This window comes from Hippopotamus amphibius, chromosome 7, assembly GCF_030028045.1.
Source record: "Hippopotamus amphibius kiboko isolate mHipAmp2 chromosome 7, mHipAmp2.hap2, whole genome shotgun sequence".
NCBI classification, from domain to species: domain Eukaryota; kingdom Metazoa; phylum Chordata; class Mammalia; order Artiodactyla; family Hippopotamidae; genus Hippopotamus; species Hippopotamus amphibius.
The window spans coordinates 52,149,598-52,170,792 of record NC_080192.1 but is presented as its reverse complement, the minus strand read 5'-3'; the positions used below and the strand labels follow the sequence as shown (position 1 = coordinate 52,170,792).

General features: G+C 39.3%; 1 protein-coding gene and 1 long non-coding RNA gene across 5 annotated transcripts in view; one reads left to right on the top strand and one right to left on the bottom strand.

Annotated features, from left to right (window-relative positions):
- The window catches only part of LOC130856859 (uncharacterized), a 106,124-nt gene extending 86,073 nt beyond the window's left edge, over nt 1-20,051 (top strand). The window contains exons 2-3 of the long non-coding RNA XR_009054692.1: nt 8,735-8,856; nt 19,714-20,051. This is a non-coding gene — a long non-coding RNA (uncharacterized LOC130856859). The remainder of the gene's footprint in view (nt 1-8,734; nt 8,857-19,713) is intronic.
- The window catches only part of C7H12orf56 (chromosome 7 C12orf56 homolog), a 72,938-nt gene extending 51,954 nt beyond the window's left edge, over nt 1-20,984 (bottom strand). For all 4 annotated transcript variants that reach the window (XM_057741803.1, XM_057741805.1, XM_057741804.1 and 1 more), the window contains exon 1: nt 20,654-20,984. In XM_057741803.1, coding sequence (XP_057597786.1) covers nt 20,654-20,905 — 252 coding nt within the window. In that variant the 5' untranslated portion in view covers nt 20,906-20,984. The remainder of the gene's footprint in view (nt 1-20,653) is intronic.
- Nucleotides 20,985-21,195: the final 211 nt, after the last annotated feature.

Genomic DNA, 21,195 nt, shown 5'->3' with positions numbered 1-21,195 from the left:
CATGGGCTCCTTAATTGCGGCATGTGAACTCATAATTGCAGCACACATGTGGGATCTAGTTCCCTGACCAGGGATCGATCCCGAGCTCCCGCATTGGGAGTGCAGAATCTTAACCACTGTGCCACCAGGGAAATCCCTAGATCTTTTCTTTAACAACCTACTTCCCTTTTATGACAGGTAGGCAGCAACAGCATCTGACTGAAAAGCTAAGAGTAAAGCCAGAGAATCACCTGACACATACTTAAAACCATTAATTCAAGCATCAGGAGGGACTCTTCTGTAGACTTTTTGCAAGTACTTAGGATTTGGGTTAAAATGTTTCCCGTGATCATTCAGTTCCATCATTCTCTTTTCACAAATATAAGTAAGAGATTAATAATAAAAATTAAAAATTTAAAATCTAATTTAGAGTAATCAAAGATAGGAATATGGATTAATGAAAAGCTGTCAGGATCTACTCAAATTTTTAAAATTATTTTCAAATATGTAGAGTAATTCAATCCAGGCTAATGAAGCAAAGCCTAGTGGAGGACTTCAGAGGATGTGCTTTAGTTAATACAATGTTTTATAGTTAGTAAAGGAATTCTCTTCTGCACGAAAGATTCTTCAGAAATGCCTTAAGTTATTTGAAACCTGCACAAATATGTTTATAAAGTCAGAATGTTAAACCTAAAGCAAAGTTTTCTGTTTTGTGTAACTGTATTCTCAATATTTTTCTCTTGCTTTTGTCAAGAAAAATTATGAAAGTCTCTGAAATAGGCAAAAGGATTATCTAGGTGTTCATCTTTTATCATCTTTAAGCTGTTTTAAAACTGTAAGTTGTAGAGAACTGATAATAATGCAAATTATTCTTGTTCATCCTGATTCAAATTGCTTGTGTCCAGTGGAATAGAACTGATGACTGCCCTTTAATAAAGAGAAGAGCTATTGAATATCTGGACTGGTGTGAATTTGTTTCTAATTTGACTGATCTGAAATTATTGATATAAGCTCTTTCTGTATCTAGGTATCTGTAATTTAGGAAAGCTTTTACCCCTTGTTGTGTTAGTGGGTAATATTTTCCTATTTCCAGAGGGTATTAATAAATTAAGCATTCTTAAAGGAGTTGTGTTCTGATGGCTTATAGAGATAAATAAACATTTATGTAAGTAAAATGTTCCTGCAGTTACCCCAAAATAAGGAAATTTAACATCTAATATTTTAAATGTGCTGCACCTAGGAAAAGTATTTTATGAAAACAAACTCAGAAGTCTTAAAAATATAGGTTTATGAAGTTAAATATGTTGTTGGCAAAGAAGACTAGCTTAATTTTGGTTTAATAAAATCAGTTGTATCATCTCAGATTTATCAATGTTACATAAAAAAGTACATATTTTATTCTGCTGAGATTTACTTTTCCTAGTCTGATACAGATTTACTAATCAAATAAGCTAACATGAATCATATATGTTAAAAATTATGAAAAATGTAAATTTGTGTTCAAGAAAATGGAGTCATTACTCTGACAAATTTTTATTTAGACTTTATGTTTTATAATATCTCGAAGATAATTTCCAAGATCTGTAGATAATTTAAAACTTTGGACTGAAATTAAACTGAGTGATTCAATGGATAATCATTAGATACCAAGATAATTTCTAAGTAAGAAAAAATACTAAAACATTGGCTATTTAAGCATAAGTTTAAGCATATACACTTTTGCTTATTTTTATATTGTATAGAGAGGCTATATATATATTTTTTCATCTTTTGATCATGTTAATAAATGTGTTCATTTTACAAAGGTTCTGTGCTTATGAATGAGGTCCTTTTCAACCATATTACTTTCTATATCAATTTTTAAGTGTTTTATTGTCACCTTGTCTAAATAGGTAACCCATGATCCTCCTTTAATCAAGTTTCCAAGTCTCTTCTAATAACCTCTTGATTTTTGCTTTCCTCAAGTCAGATCCTAATTGTAAATAAACATATAAAACTTTCAGGTTATCTTTTCCATCTAAAGTATCTTTGCGATTTCCCAGAAGGCCCCTGGGGGGAAAAAAATCACAAAGATTTGTTCTTTCACCTTATAAAAAGAGAAGTGCTTTAAATAATTAGGTTTATTAGATCTATTTACTACTTACTGTAAATTTCATGGGAAGAGTTGTCTAATCAGAAGAAATGCTTAGCCTTCCATGTGTTAAATTTGTATAGGTAAAACATTATAAATATTTCAGAAATTCTATGCTTTATGGGAAGTCGCTAGAGATTTGTTAATGCCCTTACTGTTCGTGATAAATACTCTTCGTATTTATCAGAGTCTTGATGGTGCTTGAGCTGATCACATTAGGCAATAGCAATATATGTGGTATCAGTCGTAATTTGAGATATTATGCAAAAGGTTGACTTAGCCACAGTCTTGCTTTTAATTTGAATATACCACCTTTTAGACCTGTAAATTGTTGTTGGGGAATTATTTCGGTCTTACCTATGCAGTTTGTGAAAAATACAGGTATCTCTTAATTGCTAGTCTTGGTTTAAAGTTGGTATATTCTTTATATTATATTATGTTACTATAATATTTCAGTATTATATGTTATAGTCAAGACTTTATATAAAAATTATGTTCATTCATTTTTACAAATCAGATGTACCTTTTGTATCTGATGTCTTTGAAAACAGGCTTCATCACTGTCCTTAGAGACATTTTGTCTAATTCTTGGAATGGCTTTATTATCTTTGTTTTGCATGCCACAGAAATATCCAAATTTTCCTGTCAGTTGCCTCATCAGAACTTTTGTATTTGAAAGGTCTCAGTGATAAACTAACCATAGCCATTTAAAGTCTCTGTCTTCTACAGATAGTTTTTGTTTTATTGAGATGTTTGCTTGAGGGTTGTACTATAAGCTAAAGATCAGAGTTTGTATCTTCAACAAAGAAGGACAGTCTCAGAGCCTCCTGGAAAAAGGCTTGAACCAGGTTTTTCACACTATTTTTTAACATATTTTTAATGAGGTATAACTGACATATAATTCCTCAAAGTATTAACATTTCAAAGCCGAGCTGATATATATAGACAACTCTCAAGACCACACCAGTGGACTAAGTCAGGATTTCCAGGACTATTACATCAAGAAGTAGGTGGCTTTATGGGACTCCTAGCCCAAAATCTATCAGAATAAGAATTAAAAAAGATTTTTTTTTTTTAAAAAGATTTTTTTGATGTGGACCATTTTTAAAGGCTTTATTGAATTTGTTACAGTATTGTCTCTATTTTATGTTTTGGTTTCTTGGCCCTGAGGCATGTGGGATCTTAGCTCCCTGACCAGGGATCGAACCTGCACCCCCTGCATTGGAAGGCAAAATCTTAACCACTGTAACGTCAGGGAAGTCCCAGAATTAATCTTTTAGGACAAAATGAAACTGATGAGGGGAATTTTATTTTTATTATTTGTTTGTAATATTATTAATGTTGTTTTAATGTTCTGTTTTTATGGATATGAAAGGAAGCTCTTTTTCTTCTTAAATAATGATCAGTGTGAGTTTATTAAATAATAATAAACTCATAACAATTTATTAGATTCTGCTTTTGGAAACTGAATATATTTAGATATCAGATTTTCACTGAATCCCCCAGAAATCAGAAACTCTTACTGGATTCCATAAGGATCTGTCTTCCTTTTTACCAGGATACAACCAGATAGACACATTGATTGTATAACCAAGGCCTTATGTGAAATGTAATATTTAAGAAGGATGCTCATTTAACTAGGCACGGCAGGCCATTTTAAGGGCCAAAAGTTGGCTGTACTTACGGAACCAATGCTGACAAAGACTTCCTAGGAAAAGTGGCCTGGTACCTAGCTTACAGGGTCTCAGCCTTATAGGTATTAAGAAGGTCACTCCCTGGCAGGCTAGAAAATTCAAGAAAATTTCTGGATCTCAAGAATACCCTCCAGAAGAAATTTAAGGACCTGAAAAATCACTCAAATTTTATAGGTACTGCAGGAGAAATCTCGTAGAGTTTCTTAAGCTTGATTTCCTAGCTTTGGGAAAGCAAATACAGGCTTTTAAAAGTCTAACCTGCCTTCATTATGAAAACTTCCAGACAGAAGTTAAATTTACAGCAGCAATAGCTCTTCAATACTCTAGATTTGCAAAATATTTTTAAGAAGGCCTATCTGGTAAATTAAACCTCTTTTTTTTTCACAATTTTATTTTATTTATTTTTTATTTTTCTTAATTTTTATTTTTTGGGTGTGTTGGGTCTTCGTTGCTGCATGCGGGCTTTCTGTAGTTGTGGCAAATGGGGGCTACTCTTCATTGCGGTGCATGGGCTTCTCATTCTAGTGGCTTCTCTTGTTGCAGAGCACGGGTTCTAGGCACTCAGGCTTCAGTAGTTGTGGTGTGCAGGCTCAGTAGTTGTGGCTCACGGGCTTAGTTGCTCCATGGCATGTGGGATTTTCCTGGACCAGGGATCAAACCCGTATCCTCTACATTGTCAGGCAGATTCTTAACCACTGTGCCATCAGGGAAGTCCAAATTAACACTGTTGTTGCACCTATGTAAATAATCTGGCCACCTTAAAAAATCTTATTTTGTGATTAAGAATAATCTTTTCTCAGGAATTCCCTGGTGGTCCAGGAATTACTTGGCACTTTTATTGCAGAGGTGAGGTCCAGTCCCTGTTTGAGGAAATAAGATCTCGCAAGGTACAGGGCTTGGCCAAAAAAAAAAAAAAAAGAAGAATCTTTTCCTTGAGATTATTATGATGGTGCGGGTGGGACAGGAAAAAGTGTGAAATGAAGGTGCGTGGGGGGAAGATGAATAGACGTTCTGATGGGTATAGCCCACCCATCCAGGTTATCTATGGCTTTCATTGTCTTTGAGGTATTTTACAAGGCTGTAATTTGTAGGAAACTTTTTTGTGGTTTTTTAAAAGCATAGAAACATAAAATTCTAAGTGGTAAATCTATCAACTTTTATCCTTCTCATTTCTTCCCTTGATTTGTGCTTAGAAATGCCACCCTAAAATCAGATAAATATTCACCAGTAGGGCTTCCTAGGTGGCGCAGTGGTTAAGAATCTGCCTGCCAATGCAGAGGTCACGGGTTCGATCCCAGCTCCAGGAAGATCCCACATGCCACGGAGCAACTAAGCCCGTGTGCCAAAAAAAAAAAAAATATTCACCAGTAATTTATATTTCTTTTATGGTTTTCTCTTTTACAGTTAGCTCTCTAATCCTTCTGGAGTCTTTAGGAGGAATGTTCCTTAAGACTTCGGTCTAACTACGATTCCAAGTGTATTTACTATTAATATGATGAAAATTATGCTTTAAGTAGACACTAGATGCAAATAAATATATAGATATTTCTAAGCCAAATTGCTTATTAGCAGTTTTGGAGAGAGACAAAGCAGAATAATTTGAATAATAATTATAGTGTTTAGGAAACACAGCACACATTTTACATAATAATACTTGCAACATACCTATGAGGTAGTCATTATTAACCCCATTTTGCAACGAAAAAAACTAAGGTTCAAAGAGTTGAGTTCACAAAACTAGTAAGTAAATGGTGGAACTAGAATTACAAAAGAAGTTAGTCTGTCTCTAAAGCCAATTTTATAAAAACAAGTAAGGTTAAAAACACCGCCCTACTAATGGTCAGAGGTGGGGGTTTTGTCAGGGAAGAATTTCTTTTAAAAACAAGGCTGGAATCCAAATAGTAATCAAGCAGCTGGATTCATTATTGTGTCAGAGTTTCAGTCCAATCATGCTAATTCCTTCATTTGGAAGGAGGTAGAGCCAGGCCTCTGTTTTAGTTGCTGTAATCATCGAATTTGGTTAGCTCTGTCATTCTAGAACATAATATCTTGCTTAAATACACTAAGGTGGCATTTACACAAAGCAGTCATGTAAATTTTTTCTGTATTCACTGGCATGAAAAAATGTCCATGATATGCTGGCAACTAAAAATAACAGATTACAAAGCAGTACGTGGGGTATGGTTCTAAGTGTGTTAATTCATAGAACGGTTTATAATATTGTACACCGAATTTTCTTGGGTGTGTGGTTAACTGTGGTTATCTCTGGATGATGGAATTATGTGTATATAATTTATTTTATTTATTTTAATTGTAAGAATCATCTTGTTTGCCAATTTAAAAAAAAAAATCAACTGGTAGTCCGGCATCTTATAAATCATAAAACACAAATGTGTGCATTCTTCCCTGAAAATCTGTCACCAAAGAGCTAAGGGGTGGGGGGACAGTAAGGGACAGTAAGGACAACATCTAATATGACTCATGAAGACAGTATGTTTACAGCAAGCTCACTTTTCAAAAGCCTTTTTTATGCACATCGTGAGGCCCCCATCCCGAGGGAGGTGGTAGATGCTTACACTGATGACTGTCACACAACTAAGGGGATACATCTGTGTCTGAAAAGGGGGGGACGATGACAGATGTGATAAACGGATAGTAATTGCGAATAGTGGTAGTGCCAAAACAATCTGTCACTTTTCACCCCCCCTTCTCTCCTGTTGGTTCATCTAACAATCATAATCTCCGTTGCAAATCCTATGGCTACAAAACTATAGATAGCAAAACTCTGACATAAACAGTTAATTCACTTGGGCTTGAATTACAAGGACAAAGTGTTAAAGAAAGGAAGGTGGTCTCTGTCTTGTTCTGTTTTGCTGTAAAAAAAAAATTGATCAAAATCTTTTTGGAAAGACCCACAGCATGTTTGGGAAGCATGTGAGGACCACCCAGGAGCCAAGCAAGGCTAGTTTACTCATCCATGGAGGAGCAGGCAGAATGGTTTTCTGACTAGGAGGCCTCTCCAATGGCAGCAGTGAACAGGGCAAGGACACTTACTTAGTCCAAAGAATATGCTGTGGTGCCTGAAGGAAGAAAAGAAAGCTCTTTAAAGGGTTATAGCTGAACTCAGTCCCTTGTTAGCAATTTATTTTAGACATGGTGTTATCCGAAAAAGGAAAATGTTTTGCATTTACATCAGAACATCAGAGACATCTTTAGGAAATTCAAAAGGCAAGGCATCTGTTTTAGCCCAAAGCAGAGAGAGAGAGAGAGAGAGAGAGAGAGAGATGGCGGATGGGGCGGGCAGGAGGGGAAAGAGAAGGAGATGGGGAAAGGGAAGGAAGGAAGCAAGGAAGGAAATGTAATGGTCCTATAGAACTACCGTTGTGTAAAATTTTCTAACTTTATGTCTTCAAATAAGCTTTAAATATTGTGACAAATTCTAGTTTGTAAACTAAGCCTTAGCTTCTTTAGGCTGGAAATAAGATTATTCATTGCTTCATATAGCATTGAATCTATGTTTTTAGGACCATTTTTCAAAGTTGAAAGAATTGCTTCTAGCACAGGTAATAATATCTGCAGAATATCTACATGAAAGTAATTTTAGAACTCCAAATCAGGACACATGACAGATTTTTTTCCCTATGACTTGCTGACATAAAAACTCTTATAAAATAATTAAATCACACTATTTATATATACTTGATAAATCACCTCTTTTAAATATAATTGTATTAAATTATTATTGACCCAGTGCTGTACTTATACTGCTCCACTAATATAAATGGTAAATTTAGCTGTCTGTCTTTCCTCATTAGAAACTGAGGCTGACAAGTTGGAGTTATTTACAAATAGCCTCCTAAGTTCTCCCTCCCAGTCAATATTATAAAAACTCTAAGACCATTCATAAGTTGTAGTGCTTCCTGATATATGACCTGACTTTCTTTGCCTCTGAAAAAGGTGTTGACTTTATAGCCCCCATCACTGCTAACTTGGAGCCATGTGCTCCAACCATGTCCAATAGCACCAACTGCTATTCTCCCAGCAAAAGTTGGGTCTCGGGGAAAATCTAAAAAAAAAAAAAAAAAAGTATTACTAATGCTGAAATCTCAGCCTCTGTGCACTGGTACCAAATTGAATCTTGGAGACAGAGTTTTGGGTAAAGTAGAAAAGAACAGCTTTATTGCTTTGCCAGGCAAAGGGGAACATAGCCAGCTCATGCCCCTCAAAATCTGTGTGTCCCAACCCGGGAGGCTTTGGTGAGGAGTTTTATAGCAATGGTTCAAGAGCCGGGTTGTTAATAAGGACCAGGGTGAGTGCAGGGCCTGCACTCCTTTAACATGGCCTCACGTGGTCTCCTAATGAGCCTCTCTGGTTATTTTAATGTGGCCTCAGTTGGTCTTCTCTGGAATGAAGAATGCTAACGTCTGTTTGTTGGGGGTTTTAGTTCTGTAAAGAGCTCAAAGAAATTGTTAAGTGTATCCCTTGAGGTGGAACCAGGACCCTGCCCCAAGGCTGCACTGTTGTTTCTTGGCTGCTCCTCCCTTGTCTCTGCATCCCCTCCCTTTCCTGATTAGCAACTGTCTGAAAAGCTTCTGTGCCCAGGAGCCCCCGGGGTCCTGCTTGGTTTCACTGCCCACGTGAAGGGAAAGAAAGAAACCATGCTGGCTCACCAACCACGTACAAATACTCTCAATCTGTGAAGTTAAAAGAGTAGGTAGGTGTGCAGGAAAGGGTTAACTCAACAGATCTGAGTTGCTCATACCCTGCATCTTAGAAGAAAGTTCTGTCTTCAGGACTGGCCTGACCCTAGGAGATAACCTCTGAGTCTTGGAATATTCTGCCTGACAAGAGTGTTTGTGTATGCCTGAGACCTTGGGTCATGCTGTACCAGTTTGATTAGATAAATTTATTCTGACAATGTACTTTACAGTAAACACAAGATTTTGCCAGACGTGAGGGTGAGGAGGAAAAAGGGGTGGCTACAATCCCGTAGCTGAAGTCACCAATGCAAATCCTGCACGCCTACGTGACTGACCCGCATAAAAGGCTCAGGTGAGCTTCCCTGGTTGGTAACACTTTGCACGTGTTGTAACACAAGCATATCTGTGCTACTCCACTGGTAGAGGACACTTGGAAGCTTGCACCTGGTTTCTCCTGGATTTCATCCCACACATCTTTTCCCTTTGCTGAATCTAATCTGTATCCTCTCCCTGTAATAATCATTTCTGAGTCCTTTGAGTCCTTCTAAAAACTGTTAAGCATGAGGTGTCTGGGGAACCCCTACACAGTTGGACAACCATACCCAAGCATAATGCCATCAGCTGACAAAGTATAAAACATACATATACCAATAAACTAACACACGGTGGGTCTAAAAAATAAAATTGCTTCTATTATGAGATAGTGTAGTGTTATGATGAGGTAAGTCTTTGTGTTTTTGTATTTTGTGTTCTTATTGTGAGACAATGTTTAAGGAAAAAGACTGCTGTACAACATTACTACTATGATAAATATCACAGAAACCTCAAAAATTCCAAATCTCCTAATTACTGAATGGACCCATTTTGCTCAGGTGGCTCTCATTTCTTTTTTCTTTCTTTTAAATTGAAGTATAGTTGCTGTACAATATTATGTAAGTTACAGGTGTACAACACAGTGATTCACAATTTTTAAAGGTTATACTCCATTTATAGTTATTTTAAAATACTGGCTATATTCTCCATGTTGTATGATGTAACCTTATAGCGTATTTTATAGCTAATAGTTTCTACCTCTTAATCCCCTACCCTTTTATTGCTCCTCCCTCCTTTTCTCTCCTCACTGGTAACCACTAGTGAAGTAACCACACTATATTTATGTGATACAGATATTACATATTCTTTATCCATTCATCTGTTGATGGATCAAGCACGTGCTATTTCCTCCTTTTTGAATAACCTTGCACTTTTTTTCTGCCTGGAAACTTCTATTCTTCCTTTAAGACCAAACTCAAAAGTTACTTCCTTGGTGAACCTTTATTGTTCATCCACCCAATAGAATAGGCCACTTCATCTTGTCCCACAATATTCTGTTTATTATATGTATTTTCACATTCCATTATAATCATCTGCATATATTTTTTCTTCTTTCCCATCTGCTTGCCTTTCTCTCTAAATTGAGTTACTCAAATGCAGGTACCATTTTTTATTCATTTATACATTTGTAGTCCCTGGTAATTCAAAACACTGGTAGAATGCTCCACGTAAAATCTAACATCCGTTCAATAGAACCATAGTGTAGAAAGGAGAACTACATAAACCAGAAAAAAAAAATGAAAAGGGGAAAACTGAAGGCAGACATCATGAACGTGCCCACAGTCTGGAGATCATTTTACTTAATGGGACATTAGGTAGTGGAAGTAAGGCCCCAATAGAGCCAAACTGTGAGACATTTTTCAACTTCCATGGTCCTTTCAGGACCTAACTTCCTCTGCACAACAAGATCTAACCCTACAGCCTCCCACAAAGGGAGGAAAGCAAGTAATAAATTAACTTGCTCAAAGTGCAATGTAATGAATTACCTATACCAAAAGTATTTCAGAGAGAATCTGAAGGAGGACAGCAAGCCCAAAAGATTCAATCTACTGGTGAAGTGGTCAATCAAAATATGGAGATCCCGTGAGTGAATTTCCCTCAGATTAAACCACAGTAGCAATTACTTTCGTCACACTGTACAGAAGCTTACTCCTACGTAGAAGCTATTTTTACATGTAGCATTTGGCAAATCCTTCCACTGTCTTAATTAAAAAACTCACTGCAGTCTCTGCCAGGCGGATTTTTCCCATTGTACTCTACCTGGGCTGTAGCATACCAATTCCTAAGGAAGTCTGAGGAGATGAGCTATTTTTGGAAAGTATGAATATTGCTGGCATGAATGATCCACCCACATAATCCGAAAGGAATTACCAGTGTGGAGAATTGGGGACTGCCCATCATGTCACTGGAGACTCCCTAGATTATTTCAGTGTTAGGCTTGAAAAAAATCACTGCCTCAGGACCAACAGCCATAGCTCAGAAAGACTGAGAGATCAAAACAAAACAAAAAACAGCTTTTCAAGTCTTGGCCCTGTGAAAAGAATGCTACATCCCATCTGGGTCTTTACAGCCAAACCTGTCCTTGAACCCCATCCGCAACAACAATGACACCAGTCTCAGTGATGAAGGACAACAATCTTGAATACAGAGAGGTGGTGCAGGAGAACAAAAAAGGGATTTTGTTTATAATTTCATCCCCTCCTTCCTGACAACCGATGCCCAGAAACCACGTAACATGCATACTGAGGTAACTTTGTTGTCCTTATTGCAAAACTGAAAAACTTCTCAAGAAATACCGTGAAGGCCAGTTGTTACTATGTGCATAGTGGGTAAAGAATGCTGGCTGGGATGTCCAGAGGCCTAAATTTACATTCCAGCTCAAGATGCTTTAAGATTATGTAACCTTGTACAAGTATTTACCCTTTCTCTGCCTGTCTTCTCATCTGTAAAAGAAAGAGAACATGACCTTCCCTAAAGAATCAGTAAGATGGCTTCCCACCTGTGGACGCCACAGGGTACGCATCCTTGATGTCTCCCCCCTCCACTCCGTCATGTCTAAGTCAGAGTCTCCCAGAGAGCCCGAACAGCAGTGGAAGCTCTCCATCGGGGGTCTGAGCTTTGAAACAACGGATGAGAGTCTGAGGAGCCACTGAGCAATGGGGATCGCTCACAGACTGTGTGGTAATGAGGGATCCAAACACCAAGCGCTCCAGAGGCTTCGCGTGTGTCACCTATGCTGCTGCGGAGGAGGCGGATGCGGCCATGAATGCAAGGCCACACAGGGGGATGGAAGAGTTGTGGAACCAGAGAGGGCCGCCTCAAGGGAAGATTCTCAGAGACCTGGCGCCCACTTAACTGTGAAAAAGATTCTTGTTGGTGACATTAAAGAAGACACTGAGGAACATCACCTAAGAGATTATTTTGAACAGTATGGGAAAACTGAAGTGATTGAAATCATGACTGACCGAGGCAGTGGCAAAAAGAGAGGCTCTGCTTCCATAACCTTTGATGACCATGACTCCGTAGGCAAGCCTGTTGTTCAGAAACACCACACTGTGAATGGCCACAACTGTGAAGTAAGGAAAGCCCTATCTAAGGCAAGAGATGGCTAGTGCTTCCTCCAGCCAAAGAGGTCAAAGATGTTCTAGAAACTCCGGTGGTGGTCATGGAGTTGGTTTTGGTGGGAATGACAACTTTGGTTGCGAAGGAAACGTCAGTGGTCAAGGTGGCTTTGGTGGCAGCCATAGTGGTGGTGGATATGTGACAGCGGGGATGGCTATCATGGATTTGGTAATGATGGAAGCAATTTGGGAGGTGGCGGAAACTACAATGATTTTGGCAGTTACAACAATCAGTCTTCAAATTTTGGACCCATGAAAGGAGGAAACTGGAGGAAGAAGTTCTGGCCCCTACGGTGGTGGAGGCCAATACTTTGCCTAACCACGAAACCAAGGTGGCTATGGTGGTTCCAGCAGCAGCAGTAGCAGCAGGTTTTAATTACTTCCAGGAAACAAAACTTAGCCAGAGAGCCAGCGAAGTGACAGGGAAGCTACAGGTTATGACAGATTTGTGACTCAGCCAAGCACAGTGGTGGCAGGGCCTCGCTGCTACAAAGAAGACATGTTTTAGACATTACTCATGTGTATGGGCAAAAAAAACCCTCAAGGACTGTATTTGTGACTAATTGTATAACAGGTTATTTTCATTTCCGTTCTGTGGGACGTGTAAAGCATTCCAACAAAGGCTTTTAATGTAGATATTTTTTTGTTTTTGCACCCATGCTGTTGATTGCTAAATGTAATAGCCCGATCATGACAGAGAAAAAGAAAAAAGAAGAATCAGTAAGATGAAATAAGATAATTCACTTAAAGCGTTTGGCCCAAGGCCGGCACACAGTACATACCCAATAGATGTCTACTATAATTCCTGACATTTGATTGTTCATAAGAACTTCAGTAATACAATACTGAGCCAGATTCATGGTCCACTCAGTCTGGCATTTGTCTCTGATGGTGTCAGCAAAAGGCATTTAGGGAGAGAATTGAATGCTCTTTTTTGTTATCAAATAAATAAGGCTTTATCTGAAAACATCCATAATTTCTTTGACTAAATGTCTCAGAATAATATATCACTTATGAATGGGTCTACATCATTTTTGACCATATTTATATTTGCAACTAATACCAATTTCTCTTACATTAAAATACTACTTTCAAAAAGCAGAGTGGGGGAAATCCCTTATTTCTTATTTTCTAATATTTTGTGAATAATCCCATATTTACCATATCTCTTAGTCTTGATTTCATAGTCTTCATTCAGATTTCTTCTACCAGCTTTATAATTTCAGAGAAAAAAAAGAGCCCTAAGCTCTCAGGAGTTGATTATCTAGTTTCTAATTTATTCAGTTCATTTCATTATGGATATTTTTGAGTTCCTACTGCAAAGCACAAAATTGAAACATACAAAATGTAAGATGGAGTTTCTATTTTCAAAGATCTTACAGTCTCTGGAGATCCAGTCAATGAAAACTTTTTTTTTTTTAATGATCTACTATGTATCAAAGCAGCTGTAGCCTAGAGATTAAGAGCACTTATTCTGGAGCCACACTACTTGGGTTCAAATCCTGGTTCTGTCACTTAGTGAATGACCTTGGGCAAAATGCTTACATTCTCTGTATTTTGGGTTCCTTATCTGTAAAACTGAGCTAACAGTATTATCTGGGGTTGCTGTAAGGATAAAGGAGTTCCACAGTAAGCACTTACAACAGCAGCTGGGTAGCATATAGTAAGCACTCAATAAAATGTCAGCAATTTGAGGTAGGCATTAGAGCTGTTCACAGATACTCCTATTCTCTTTTCCAGACACATGGAATGCACACATGGTAGGATCACATTTTTCTGCTCCCTTTTAAGTGAGGCATGGCCATGTGCCTGACTGGGGCTAGTGAAATGTGAGTAGTGACATGCCTCTGGGTAGAAGATTAAAACCCAGTACATAATTTGCAGAGTTCATTTCCCTGTGGCATGGTGATTAAAATGAACAGTCGTTGCTAATCGACCATGGACAAGGTAGCTGAGACATAGACACTATGCTGTGTTAAATCCCTGAGGCATTGAGATAATTTCTTAGTGCAGCTTAATTTAAACTATTCTGACCAATACACTTATCACTGCAGTTACTAGGGATACAGCAGTGAGTCAAACAGACAAAATGCCTGCCCTCATGGAGTTTCTCAAGACGAATGCAAAATCCAAAATATTCTATGCGAACAAACTATTAAGAAAGCCAAAATGACTGATGAGTTTACCACTTCTTTCTGACTCCCACAGTGAGATCTTTGAAATGCAACAAGTGAGTCAAAATAGAGGGAAAAACCCCTCAAGATGAAAAGAAGTATCCATAACATGGTCTTATCTTATAAAACTCTCACTCTCAAAATGCATGCACAAATAAACAACACAAGCATCATCTCATACAAACACAAAAGAAGCATTAAGAGAGCTGAATCCAAGCAGGAGACCCATGAGAATTTACTCTGACTCTGCCATTACCTGGCGATGTAACTCTGGCCAGTGTGATGAGTTGTCAGACTCCCAAGTCCCTCAATATTTTGAAAAAAGGAAATACCATCTCCTTTTCTAAGAGGTAAACTGTATGATGGATATGAGCATCCATTTATTCACTTATTCATTCTTCCAATTTTACAAATAGTTATTGACCATCTGCTATGTGTCAGGGAATATAACGCACAGTGATACAGGGATAAAAAGACAAGGTCCTGCTCTCATGGAGCTTACATTTACTATGGGACATAGATAATAATAAATCACTAAACACGTTAATCTTAAACTGCAAATAGTGGTAAGTGCTTTGAAACAAAGAGATGTGGTAAGTGTGTTGGGGGAATGGTACTTTATTTTTTTTTAATAAATTTATTATTTATTTATTTGCTTCATTGCTGCACATGGGCTTTCTGTAGTTGCAGCGAGCAGGGGCTACTCTTCATTGTGGTGTGTGGGCTTCTCATTGCAGGCTTCAGTAGTTGTGGCACACAGGCTCAATAGTTGTGGCGCAGAGGCTTAGTTGCTCTGCGGCACGTGGGATCTTCCTGGAGAAGGGATCGAACTAGTGTCCCCCTGCATTGGCAGGCTGATTCGTAACCACTGCACCACCTAGACTGGGTGGACACAGAAGGCATCCCTGTGGAGGTGACGCTGAATTTGGAAGCATGACTGACAAGAAGGAATCAACCCTCTGAAGATCTGAGGAAAAGTGTTCCAGATAGGATGGCAGGTCCAAAGGCCCTGAGGCAGGAGAAAGGGCAGAAAGAGCTCTAGGAAGAGTGGTAGGAGGTGAGTCAGAGATGGAGGGGTCAAATCATGGAGCTCCTGTAGGCAATAAGGAGTTTGCAATTTCATGGAGACTTTGAAACAGAAGAGTGATATAATTTAATTTATAATTATTATTAAAAACATCATCCCAACTGCTATGTGGAGAGGAATCAATTTGGAGGCAATTTCAATAGTCTAGATAAGGGACTGGACAAGTGGCACTAGAAAAAGGAGTAAGAAAAATGGGAAGAGTCATAGTTAGATATATTTTGGGAGACAAGTGACAGGGTTCAGAACACACTACCCCAAATATGGTGCCTTGGCATACTTTGGAATGGAATGGAATATTTTGAGCTGAAGGAATTCAAGAAAACACAGATGTAGGAAAGTCTTTCTGACCTTCCCCAGCCCTCCTCCCCTGAATCAGGTCATAAGGCCCTCATGGAAGAAGTGCCCTCCCTGTACCCAGAGGAAAGGAACATCCTTGTCTCCAACACAGGGATGCTGAGATGAATCTGAACAAAGAGACCTTGCTAAAACTTCCCCAGTTTATTTCCCTTAGCTTTTTTTAACTATCACATTTTTCTATGACTCTCCATCCTTCATCAAACTTAGTATTAATAACACACAGGTTTAACTGTTTATTCTTTGGGATTTCATTTCCTTATAAAGGCTCCCATGTCATATAAAATTTATATTATATAAATTTGTACACTTTTCTCCTGTTAACCTTTTTTTTTTTTTTTTTTTTCAGTTTAATTTTCAGATCTAGCCAGGGTCCCTAAGAGGGTTGAGGAAAACTTCCTCTTCTACACAAGTCAAGAGGACACACTGATGTGTAGGATGTTGGGAGTGTAAGACATAGAATTAAAGATAATGGAAGATGATGTTACTTCCTAAAATAGGAGGAGCTAAGAGAGGAACAGGCTTGGGGGTGGAGATCAGGAATTCTGTTTTTGAACATATTAAACTTGACAAACCCAATAGGCAAATTTTCAAAAAAAAATAAGATTTTAAAACACCTAATATACAATCAATGCTCAAAAACCAGTTTTTTTCCCAAATTTACTAAATCTTCTGAAGAGATACTCTCAATCTTACAGATTCATGAAGCTTAGTTGACAATATATGTGAATAAAGGTTATTGATAATAATGAAACATGTATGTAGCTCTTACCATATGCCAAGTACTATTTTAAGTGTGTTTAATTTATTAGTGAAATTAATCCTCCCAACAGCTCTATAAGAAAGGTGCTATTATCTCCAATTTACAGATGAAGAAACGCAGGCACAAAATAGAGGTTGAATAACTTGACCAAATCCACACAGATAGAAAGCAAAAGCTGAATAAAAATGTATTACTAAATGCCCTGATGTCTATTGCAGATAATAAATTAAGAAATGAAGAGACAATGTTGAATATTTAACAAATATTTATTGGCCATCTCACCTGTATCAGGCAATGTTCTAGGAACCAGATAGAGCAATGAACAAAACAGACCAAAAGACCTGCTCTCATGGGCTCAGTCAAGGAAAAGTGATTTGGAGAAAGAACAACTTGGGCTTAGCCTGGAAACTGTTTAGGATCTGAATATGGAAAGGGGAAAGCTGGGATCTGTTAGCAAACTACAGTGGCCCTTCGGCACAGCCTGTGACCTCTTTCTGTCCGAGCCGAGAATGTTTTTTACATTTTTTAAAGGACAAAGAGAAGGAGGAGGATTATAAATATGATGTTCTGAACATCCTTGAAGGAGGTGGAAGCAAACACTGCAAGCAAACAGGCCCGGCTATAAAAGGTGCATTTGTTGCCTGTTCAAGAAGCCATGTGGATCCTGGGATGGCTGGAGAGGAGATATTCACTGGGGGAAGTGGTGAAAGGACAAGGACAAGGAAAAGCAAGAAGTAGAGACAAGGGCTGCTTAAGTTGACAGATTTTTTTTTCTCTCTCTCTCTCCCATCTCTGATGGGATGGCACTGAAAGAGAGTGAATCCATAGGAAGTCACTTCTGGACAGTTGGTTCTCACACTTGAAAAATGTGTCTAATCATAGAAGGGCTTAAAGAATAGCACCGTGATGCACACAACAAGAGCAGAATTCTAGAGCTTTCAAAAGTAACTTTTAAAGAAAACATCTGGGACTTCCCTGGTGGTCCAATGGGTAAAACTCTGCTCGCAATGCAGGCGGCCCAAGTTCGTATCCCTGGTCAGGGAACTAGATCCTGCATGCATGCCACGACTAAGAAGTCTGCATGCCCCAATGAAGATCCTGTGTACCACAACTAAGACCAGGGGCAGCCAAAATTAAAAACAAACATTAATTTTTAAAAGAAAACATCCACCTTTCACAAAAGCTCTGCCTAAACAACCTTGGAAACTCTTGCTTTTAGGATATGAACCATATCAAACACCTAGTGAGTGGTGATCATTTTGCAATGTATAGAAATATCGAACCACTCTGTTGTGTACCTGGAACTAACATAGTGTTGTAGGTCAATTATATCTCAATTTTTAAAATAATTAATTAACTTTAAAAATAAATGATTAAAAACTTACATAAAATTATTTAAATAAAACTGACATTAATTTGTTCTGAAAAACAAACAAATCACCTACTGAGACCTCCAAGTGCACATCAAGCTTGTCTTTGCTAGAACAGAAATCTCACTTCTATACTCTGAGTCAAATGTTTTGTTGCTGTTCTTTCGATTTCTTTTTTCCTTAGGGGAGAGAATAGAATTTTATCTGTATATTTACAAATTTTTTCCTGAAATGTAACTGGAACATGAGACATGAACTAACTGGAGAAATCTGGCCAAATGTGGAACAAGAAGGGTGGGGGGCCCAGAGGCATAAAGGACAGGTTTGCTTAAGGGTTTTATTGACATACAGTAGAAACAAAGGCCAAGTGGGAACCTGAGCCAACTGAAAGTTAAATAACAAGAGATAAACTTGCACAGTAAAATGAGAAGACCTTTAAGAATGGAAAAGGATGTCTAAAGCCTTAGAAAGAGGACAGCACCCTAGTAGAAAAGATTAAACAGTTTATCTTTCAAGAAAGGAGGAACTGGTTCTAGAAACCAAAGCTGCCTGGCATTGAAATAATGTAATCCAATGTAATAGATAGGAGAACAACTATATGTGACATAACACAGAAATCAGAAAAATTCTCCATGTCGTATTAAGGACAGCCATAGTGTTACTAATTGATTATTAACTGACACTAGTTGAAGCAATTTTGGGACATCCATTTTTCACACACCCTATGGAGCTAAGTACAAGCCACCGAACTATAATAATAACTATAATAAAAACTCAGAAAAGGAGATAGTTAAGGCATTTGTGCTTGGCGTGATTACACTCATTTCTCACTGAAACAATATATTTTTTAACAAGTACCCATTTTAAAACAACAGAAGAGAAAACACTTCTGTGTTGATTGATTTCCTATTGCTGTTATAATACATTACCATAAACTTGGTGGTATTAAACAACACAAACTTATCTTCTTAAAGTTCTGGGGTCAGATGTCTGAAATGGGTCTCACTGGTCTAAAATCAAGGTATCCGCAAAACTGCATTCTTTCCGGAGGCTCTAGGGAAAAACTTGTTTTCTGTGCTTTTTCCAGCTTTTAGAGGCTGCCCACATTCCTTGGTTTGTGGCCACTTTCCAATTTCAAAACCAGTAGTCTTTCCTATGCTGCATCACTCTGCTCCTTACTCTTCTGCCTCTCTTCCACTTTCAAAGATTTTGTAATTACATTCGCCCTATGCAGATAATCCAAGATAATCTCCCTATTTTAAGGTCAGCTGATTAGCTAGGAACCTTAATTCCATCTGCAACTGTAATTCCCCTTTGCCGTGCAATGTAAAATATGGACAGTTCTGGAGATATCTTTTGGGAGCCATTATTCTGCCTACCACAACTTTAACCAAAGTTAAACTATACTATGTAAAATGGACATTCAGTCTACCAACAATGCTGAAATCTGAGATTTGTTCAGCACCTTTATGAACATTGCACGTGCTTCTATGTGCCCGAAAGGTAAACTCTGTACATCAAGCATGACCAAATAAAATGGTATTGCCTTTTTGTAGTATTCTTGGCTTGGGAGGCCTATGGCGCTTTCTCGTACTTTGCAGATTCTGACAGCTTAAAAAGAAAGATATGTAACAATTACTGAAATATGTATACTGTCTCTTTTTGGGGAAAGTAACAATATCCTAAAATCATCACTTTCTGTCAAAAGAATACATGTTTACACTGCAGACAGTAGAAAAAGGTGAGCATTTAATGTTTTCTAAAATATCTGGTCAGAAATTAAATTTTTTTTAAATTTTAGTTCAAGAGAATGCAAATAGTAGCAAGTGAGGAAAAGGCAGTTTTACTTCCAACTTTTGCTCAAATGAAGCAAAGAAATTAGCACAGTGATGTCAGCCCACAGAGGTACTTTAAGTAGAAAGAGACAGCATTTACTTTTTTCATTTAAGTTTATTATTTTCTTACAGACGTGTTCCAAACAAGCTGTGATTTTCTTGGCAAAACAGCCCTATCAAGAGTCTCGCCAACTTCTATCTTGGGGAACGCAGAGACTAGGGCAAGGGAAAGAAAAACGAGGCTAGACGCCAGTCCCCTATGGGAAAAGAAAGAACACACCTGGAGAGCAGTTCACACAAAGGTAGCCAAGGGGGAAAAAACAGTAATTGGAGAGACTGCCTCCAAGCTGCCGCTGGTTTACAAGGTAAATCTATTCCTGGACGAAAGGGATACAGTAGCAGCACACTAAAAACTGGGGCGGATTGTATCTCCTTCAAGGCTCCGCTCTAATGACCTTCCTTCCAGGAAGTTTTCTCAGCATGGCCTGAGCCCAATTCAGATGAATGACCCGCCTGAGACGGCCAGGCATCCCATGCACGTCTCATTAATGCAGGCATGCATTCATTCATTCACTTACATTGAGCGCCTACCATGCTCTAGGCCCTAAAAATAAAAAAAATAAATAAACAAGCCATAATAGCACTTATCACATAGCATTTGTTTGCCCTGGTGTTGGCTTTCTATCTATCCCACCGCAGCTTCTGGGAAGGCGCCCTATTTCATTTTTGCATGCTCAGTGTCTAGCAGTGCTTGGCACAGGCTAGGTACTTAATGAATGAAGGAATGCCCTCAAAGCGTACTTGTGATAGCGGGCTATATTCTCAAAACTGTCTTCCTACTTGAGGGGACAGGGGATGACCGGTACACAAGATTAGAACGGTAAAAGCATCTTTATCTGGAAGGCATACAGCAATCCAGTTTTCCTATGTGGCTGCTAGTAGGGAAGTATAAGTTAAAGAGGCTACCGAGGTCCAGGGCGGGGTGGGGAAGGTCCTCCTCCTCCTTCCCGCGTGCGGGAGGGACTGGGGACCCCAAGAAGAGGGTTCTCGCGAGCCCGCCCGCGCCCCTCACCAGGTCAATGGCCACGATGTCCCGCAGCGCCACGACTCGCCGGATGGACTTGGGCGGGTTCTCGGTCAGGTAGATGAGCCGGTCACTGAGCACCACGTACTTTACGGCGTGTTTCTCCGAGTCGGATACCACGACGCACAGCTCGTAGGCGCGGATGCTGTCGTAGACCTCGGGCGGCAAATGCCTCCGCAGGAAAGCGTCCAGGCGGCTGTTGCTGCGCGCGGGGAGGCCGGGCCGCGCGGGGCTGGCCATGCGGCGCCCGCGGCCGGGCCGAGGGCCGGGGGCGGCGGACGCCCCTGCCAGGCCCCGCCTCCCAGCCGCTGGCGCTGGAGCCCGCGCGCGCCACAAAGCCGCCGCCTCGCCGCCGCCTCCGCCGGGCGCTGGGGGACGGGCCCCCGGCTTCGGAGCGCGATTCCCGGGTCCTGCTCCCTGGAGCTCCCCCCCCCCCCGGCCCCGCCCCCCCCATCCTGGTCTCAATCCCGGACGACGGCGGGCGGGGAGAGACGCCGGTCCTTCAGGTTCCTTGCTCACCCCGGCCCCCA